Source organism: Neopelma chrysocephalum, unplaced genomic scaffold (assembly GCF_003984885.1).
Source record: "Neopelma chrysocephalum unplaced genomic scaffold, ASM398488v2 Primary Assembly neopelma1_91, whole genome shotgun sequence".
NCBI classification, from domain to species: domain Eukaryota; kingdom Metazoa; phylum Chordata; class Aves; order Passeriformes; family Pipridae; genus Neopelma; species Neopelma chrysocephalum.
Genome location: NW_020897753.1, coordinates 4467951 through 4475183, shown reverse-complemented (window position 1 = coordinate 4475183; position 7233 = coordinate 4467951). Strand labels below are relative to the sequence as shown.

Here is a 7233-nt window from a genome sequence, read left to right as displayed (position 1 = left end):
GGCCGAGTGGGGCCGAACCGGAGCCGAGCGATCACGAAGCGGAGCCGAGCGAGCCCGAAGAGGAGCCGAAGCCGAGCCGAGCGCGCCCGAAGCGGAGCCGAGCGGGCGCGATGGCGGCGACGCCGCCGCCCAAGCCCTGGGAGTCCCGGCGCCTGGCGGGTACCGCGCCCGCCTTCCAGTGAGTGCGGCCGTCCCTGCCCGGGGGTCCCCGCCGGGGCGGGGACGGGTGTCCGCCCGCTCGGGGCGGCCGGGCCCGCTGCCCTGGGGCGGGCTCAAAGGTCGGGCCCGGCCGGGGTCGGTCGGGGCGGGCGGCCCGCGGGGGTCGCGCTCCGTGAGGGGACTCCGGGGGGGGTCCCCTGTGGGGAAGATGAAGTTGTAGGTGTGGGTAGGAGTGTTCAGGGTGTCCGTTCCCGGGGGTTACGTGGCTGTGTCAGCCCCGGGAGCTGAGTGTCACCGCAGGGCTTGGAAAAGATCCGTGTATGTGACAGTCTGGGGGCTGTGGGAGCTCTCCCAGGAAATCCCGCCTGCTCGTGGAGAAGGATGAACGCAGTGTCTGTGAGCTCCTTTTTTATCGGGAGGCAAGGAAAGCTCGCCTGGTGGCTGAAGATCCGACTTGTTTTTCTTTTGCAATTAGAGCTGAAACTGGGCAAAAGGTTGGCCCAGCACTGAACATCGCACAGACACTTCGCTGCGCTCTCTGTTTGCTGAGCGAGCAATTAAATGTTAATTTTTCTTGCTGGGTTCATCTACCCCGTGTTAAATGGCTTCAGGCACCTTTAAAGTGAGGTGTCCCAAGCTGACTATTGAGCTGGGAACTGTAGGGTTACTTGCTGAGTTACAGTATCTCTCTTTGCTGTTATAATGACTTACTTTTGCTCCGGTTTTTAACTGGTAAATAGCAATTCCGACTTGGCTTTTTTTCCTTCTGCCTTTTTTTTTTCCCCTGTGAATTTAATGGACTACAGAAGTGGAAAGTCATGGGATGAGGCAGTAAACATGGGGAATAACCAAAATTGACTTTTAGGGTGATAATATATGACTTTTTGTGTCCAGAAGTAGAACAAAAAGCTGCTTGAGAGAATTCAAGTGCCAGTCAAGTATTTGCAGAGTCTTATTATGATAAAATAACTTGAACTTTTGAGCGTACAAAGGAAAAAAAGTTTACTAAATTAAATGCAAGTGATGGACTCATAAGACCTTTTTCTGCCAACAGCAGTAAATTCAATATCAATAATCAGTAGTAGATTCAATCCCTTTATAATCTGCACAAATGTAATTTGTGAGGTATTTTGGGTAGAGGGGGAAACTGGGAGGCCCAAAGGCCTTGCACAGGTTGTTGCATAATTACTTGGATTCTCAATTAGGTCACACCACCCTTTAAGGGTGGATTCAAAGGAGCTCTCAAACTTCTTCCTGCTGTATCATTGGCTTATTGCAGTGTTGGAAATAAAGATTTTTTTGGGGGGGGGGGAAGTTCATAAATATTTTTGGTGGGGCCCATGAGGGGCTTCGGTGCGCAGAAGAATGACCTGGGTGTTGCAGCAGCAGGTTTGGTGGATCTAGAAAGTGCATTTCATGCATGTATAAATTAATAAATAGACAAAGTTTTCCAATGTGTACATCCCAGTTTCATGTTTATACTGAGTATCTCGTTATGGTTTTTGTTCCCCTGGAAGACCTGTATTTCCTGACTGGATTTTTAACTTCCAACAAACGTTGTACACCACTCTGAGTGTTTGGCTCCCAGCTTCCCTATCCCAGCACTGCTGAAACTCACTGTGGCATTTATGGAGTTAGCCAAGGACCCTGAGGAACTGAAAAATCTAAACTCTGGGTACTGATCTTCCTTGTTTGAATTTTTTTTAGGTCTGCTGACTTGGGCGACAACATGCTGACCAGACCCGGACAACCCGCCGTGGCACGGATACCTCCACCCATTTTGCCAAGACCATCCCAGCAAACAGGAAGCAGCAGTCTGAGCACCTTCAGGCCAGCTTATAGTGGTTCTTTCTCTCCGGGCTACGGTTCATATGGAACCTCTTTCTATGGAAGCTACAGCCCTTACAGCTACGGATACGGTGGGCTGGGGTATAACCGGTTCTGTGCCGAGAGCCTTCCCCCCAGCAGGTTTGTGCAGCAGGCTGAGGAGAGCAGCAGGGGGGCTTTCCAGTCCATTGAGAGCATCGTGCATGCCTTTGCCTCGGTCAGCATGATGATGGATGCCACCTTCTCAGCTGTCTACAACAGCTTCAGGGCCGTGCTGGACGTGGCCAACCACTTCTCCCGCCTCAAAATCCACTTCACCAAGGTGTTTTCGGCTTTTGCTTTGGTGAGAACTATAAGGTACCTCTACCAACGGCTGCAGCGGCTGCTGGGGCTGAGGAGCAGCTCTGAGAACGAGGATTTGTGGGCTGAAAGCGAGGGCAAAGTGGCTCGTGTTGGCCTTGAAGACAAGATGGGAAACTCTGCCAAGTCCTGGCCCATTTTCCTCTTCTTTGCTGTAATAATGGGAGGGCCCTACCTGATTTGGAAGCTGCTTTCCACATACAGTGATGAAGAAACAGGTAAAGATGATCTGCAGCAGGAGAGTTCCTTGTTCCTTTCACTGTTGCCTGTGTGGTGGTTAATCTACACAACAGTAATAGCAGTTAATAGATACTGGGGCACAATGCTGAATTTTAGGCATGTGATACAAGTGACAGCCTGTTGTTGAGTTAGGATTGTATTTAAGCTGTGTGTGATTCCAAAATCATGGTTCCTTCCTAGTAGGTGTAGCAGTTTGGGGTGTATTGCTTGGATTAACTCAACAAGTCGTGCTTTGCTTGTTACTCCTGTCAGTTCCCTGACAGAAAAGTTTTAGCAAGGAAGTTAAAGTGTTTTCTTCATTTTATTCTAAAAAGACACACCAAACTTTGTAATTCAAAGCAGATAAACTTTTAATGTATGTTTGCAAACAGTGTCCAGTAACTGGGCTAGTGGAGAAGATGACCATGTAGTTGGAAGAGCAGAATATGATTTCAATGCTCTCTCAGAAGAAGAAATTTCTTTCCGTGCTGGTGACATGCTAAAATTAGCACCCAAAGGTAAACTTTTAATTTTTATTTTTTCTAACGTATTTTTCTATTTATTTCTGTTTATTTTCTAATCATAATGAATTTATAGTGTTAAGAGTCTGAAAATTAAAACTAAAAAACCAAAACCACCTTATTTGACCAAATAGTGATTTTTTTCCCCCCCACTAAGTTATTATTTGCATTGGAACAAAACTTTCTGAGTAGTTTTGTTCGGTGTTGTTGAATTGTTTTGCAACTCGATGCTTTTGCACTTTCTCCTTCAGAACAACAACCCAAAATCCGTGGTTGGCTCCTGGCCAGTTACGATGGCCAAACAACAGGACTTGTGCCAGCTAATTACATCAAAATCCTGGGCAAAAGAAGAGGCAGGAGAACCGTGGACCTGGAAAAGATTCCTGAGCAACGTCCGGCCTTTCCCAGCACACCTGGTGGAGGAGCCACTGCTGCTGTGACTTTAGAGGAGCAGGAAGCTGCTTTTGAAACTGTTTTTGCTGGAAGTAGTAAAGATCCCGTGGCATCTGACTCCACTGTGGGCAGCGGAGAGAAACAGGAACTCTGATGCACTTTGATCAGCAAAGCAACTGAACTGTGCTTTATTGATGCAACTTTAGGGATTGTTGGAAGTCTGGTTTCTAGTGGAGCACTGATGGGCACGCACCAGTGATTGCTGCTACTGACTGGTGAAGGGGTGGAGAAGTGATTGCTCAAATCTGTAGTATTTATTTTTGACTCATCTGACGCTGTACATTAGTGATTCTGTCCAACCACCTGGCAGCGACTCCTGAGATCTTGAGATAAGGAGGGTCGAGGCATTTATAACAAAGCAAACAAAGGAAAACAATAGGGACCGCCCTATTAAAGAGACAAACTGTTGGTGAAATGGGGGATTAACACCCAGTCCCCATTAGAGTGTTGGCTTGGCAGGAGGCCTCTTCAATAGATGTGCAAAGGGAAGATTGATTTCTGTGAGGTGTCCTCCAAAACTGCACACTGAGGGCCATACAAGAGTAATGGCACATTGTTTCCCTCTGAAAGGTGGGAGAATTGCAGGAGATTTAGGAGACCCAGTTGAATGGTTACAAGTTTTAAGTTGGTTTTCATAAATAGGGCTCTGTCATAAAGAGTTCAGCTCTTAGAAAAAAGGGATTTGTGAGGAAGGGAGGAGAAACGAAGTTTACAGGGGAAGAGCAGTGAGGCTTCACCAGTAGTTCTAAGCAGTTCTATTTTGTTTATTAAAAGGAATTTGAATAAAGGGTATTCTGCAGCCAGGCACTTATTAGTTGTCACTCCCTTCTGTGGTAAACTAAGTTTGCATCACACTTGGCCGTTTTGTGTTGTAGCCTGTTAGCTGCCCATCCGTAGTCCACCACCCACATCTCCACTTATTTCTGCTCTTTATTGGTTTTATATGAATGTCAAAATACCTCTCCTGCCTTGTAGTGCAGAAGGAAAGCATTGCTTTGTGGGAAGTTGAAAGGAATTGGAGCAGCAAAGAAAAAGTAACATTTCTTGCTTAATTATCTCAGCAAAGGAAGGTCTTGGAGTTGGGCAAACTCCCTGTGCTGCCTTTCAGGTGGTAAATTTTGCATCTGCCCATAACATTTGAGGGCTCCAGTTTATCAAAAGCCATAAAAATATTCAGACTGTTCAGAGTATTTAGTATTTTCTTCATATTGGTGTTTGAGAATTCTGTCCTGAAATACCGTTCTGGGTTTTTTTTTTAATGAAGCAAAGATAATTAAAACCTTTTTCCTTGTAGTATGAATGTATTACATGTTGAACTTCTGAAGGGTCACATCAATGGATTAAATAACATAAGTGTGTCTTAATCATTAAAATAGCTTTTTTAGTTTAAAGGTTCTCAGAAATATAAGTAGAGAGTAGTTCCAGTTTGACCTACTGAGATCTTCAACACCCATTACGTGTTAACAAAGCTTTCAGTATTTATATTTTGATTGCATTTGCTGGCCTTGAGTTTGTAGAAGTCTGTTCACCACAACAAAACTCTGAAGTGAGCACAATTGTCATGAGGTAGAGTGGCTGAAAATACAGATATCATGCTGGAACCTTGGATTTTTAAAGTAATCTCTGAATGCCTGTTGTTGATAGAGCAAGAATTTTAAGTGGTTGTGCTCAGGTATTGGGAGATGGTGATTCGAATAATTTATACTAAATTTTTAGATTTTTCAAGTGCAGAGTAGTTAAAGGGCAAGTGAGAAATTTGAAACTAGTTTTAACAGGCTTAAAACTGAAGATGTTCCTGAGATGTTTCCCTATGTACCAGGGCACAGAAGAAAATTATATTTGGAAATCCTGTCTGTTGTTGAAATGAAAACAGCAGAAAAAATTCTGACATGTAAAATCTAGAGAGGAAAAAGGGGGGGAAGGAGTAGAAAGAGTTCAGTTCTGTTTGCAGTGTGTATCCCTGGAGGGAATTAATTTACTGTATGAGGTTTAATTAATGGACTGTCAGCCTCTCTTGGTCAGTGAAAGATTTCAATCAGAGGAAGGGTCTCTAAATAAATTAATAAATAAACCCCTGACTTTTTTATTGTAGAGTATCCTTTTTAAGTAGATTTTTTTGTTTTTCTGTTTTCTGGCTCAGAACAAGATGAGAAGACAGTGCCATGATGTTTGTGGGAATGTTTAAATCTTACTGATTTTTAGTAAGATGAATTTGATTTCTCTTTCAGGTCATACTATTGAAAACAGTTATTTTAGTAGGAACATGGATTGTTCAGAACTTTAGTTTGACTTAGCCTACCAGTCACTAAGTGTCATCATTGTATCTGTTAAATCTTAACAGGAATTTTAATCCTTTCAATCTTGCAATTACTTTCATTGGAAAAAGAGGCTCTAAGGAAATTAAGTTACTTATTTAACTCCCAATTAATTGTACTGATTGCAGGAGGGTATTAAAGTTTACTGAAGTAAAGTATATACTGTCCTTTAAGGTTTTGGTTTCCTTCTTTTGAATGCACAAAGTAGTATCAGGTAAAAAAAAAAAGAAAGTGAGTCCTACAATTCATTGTCTGTTTTTGTCCATGTGTCAGGCTACAGAAAAAAATCACCTAAATGAACCCTGAGTGGAAAAGGAAGGCTGGTGGACAGGCTGCTCAAGACTTACCCAACTTTAGGAAGGGGAGAAGACTGAAAGGAGCAGGTGTGGCTGCACCAGGAGTGTGTAGAAGAGGAAAGCAGAAAAGAGAGGTTGAAATATTGCTTAACTTCTGCATTAGGCAATCAGCTCTTTTTTTTTTTTTTTTTTTGAGGTCTGCACATACTAAGTTAGCTTGATGTTGCTCTTTGGAACTGCTTATATTCTTGTAGCAGACCTAAAAGTCTGGAACAGAACATTTGTTTTTATAAGGTTTTAGTTTATTCTTCCTTTAATCTTATCGATGCTGCTTATCAACCACTTTTCTGCTTGAACACTGTGAGCTACAGGTGCCAGTTCTGAGTGGTCCTCTGGGTGCAAGCAGAACATGAACATGCACATGCCCAAAAGGTTCCTAAATAATAAATTTAAAATACTCTGTTCGTCTGGGAAAACTTAATAAATTGCCCACTTTTGCACAGGTTCATAAAACTCTTCTTTGTGTGGAATTGGGCTGCATCTGGGATATTGTGATTTATTTTGTTGTCTCAGTGAAATTTGCTACTGAGATAAATACAAAGCAAATACAAATCTGGCCTGTTTGCAATGAAAATTTTCCTGGGTTCTGTGGCCACACTGAACACAGCCTTTAACCAGCTGGATAATCTCCCCTTGGAGCAAATGCACTGGTATAACTGGCTTAACTGGTAACAGAGGCATGATGTCAGTGCAGAGCACCCCTGGATCTTTATCTGCTTTGAGCCACTGAAATTCTCTAAATTTCACAATAGTCACAAAACTCCGAGACTTACTACACGGATTTATGTTGTCAGAGGGTGTCATAACTTATGACAACATAAGTTTTTTTGCTTTAGAAATTAAAAATGCAAAAAGACAGTCCCAGGACCTTTGAGTTATTTTAACTCATCCAGCACAGTCTCCAGAACAGCAAATGAGTAAAATTTAAGATATGTGTGTGGGGGATTAATTAAAAAACCATGTTCCAGTTTTCTGACATACCATCAAGTTTCCATTCATCATGAAATAACAGCAGTATTCCAG

The 7233-nt window shown here is 43.1% G+C and overlaps 1 protein-coding gene across 4 annotated transcripts; it reads left to right on the top strand.

The window, feature by feature from the left end:
* Positions 1 to 76: 76 nt before the first annotated feature.
* On the top strand, positions 77 to 6697 carry PEX13 (peroxisomal biogenesis factor 13). Of its 4 annotated transcripts, XM_027693360.1 has the most exons (5): positions 509 to 653; positions 1867 to 2564; positions 2958 to 3083; positions 3338 to 3439; positions 6128 to 6697. In XM_027693360.1, the coding sequence occupies exons 1-5, from the start codon at positions 541 to 543 to the stop codon at positions 6151 to 6153; spliced, it is 1065 nt and encodes a 354-aa protein (XP_027549161.1). In that variant the 5' UTR covers positions 509 to 540; the 3' UTR covers positions 6154 to 6697. The 4 variants fall into 4 exon arrangements, with proteins under 4 accessions (XP_027549159.1, XP_027549160.1, XP_027549161.1 ...); XM_027693358.1 differs by lacking the exons at positions 509 to 653; positions 6128 to 6697 and adding an exon at positions 77 to 178 and having other exon boundaries at positions 3338 to 6021; XM_027693359.1 differs by lacking the exons at positions 509 to 653; positions 6128 to 6697 and adding an exon at positions 353 to 375 and having other exon boundaries at positions 3338 to 6021.
* The last annotated feature ends 536 nt before the right edge of the window (positions 6698 to 7233 follow it).

What these genes read in the sequence shown, in the direction of transcription:
- PEX13 (XM_027693357.1), top strand. Translation starts at nt 541, where the DNA reads ATGAACGCAGTGTCTGTGAGCTCCTTTTTTATCGGGAGGCAAGGAAAG. An exon ending in GAGCTGAAACTGGGCAAAAG is followed by an intron (nt 654 to 1,866) that starts GTTGGCCCAGCA and finishes AATTTTTTTTAG; the next exon opens with GTCTGCTGACTTGGGCGACA. An exon ending in ATACAGTGATGAAGAAACAG is followed by an intron (nt 2,565 to 2,957) that starts GTAAAGATGATC and finishes GTTTGCAAACAG; the next exon opens with TGTCCAGTAACTGGGCTAGT.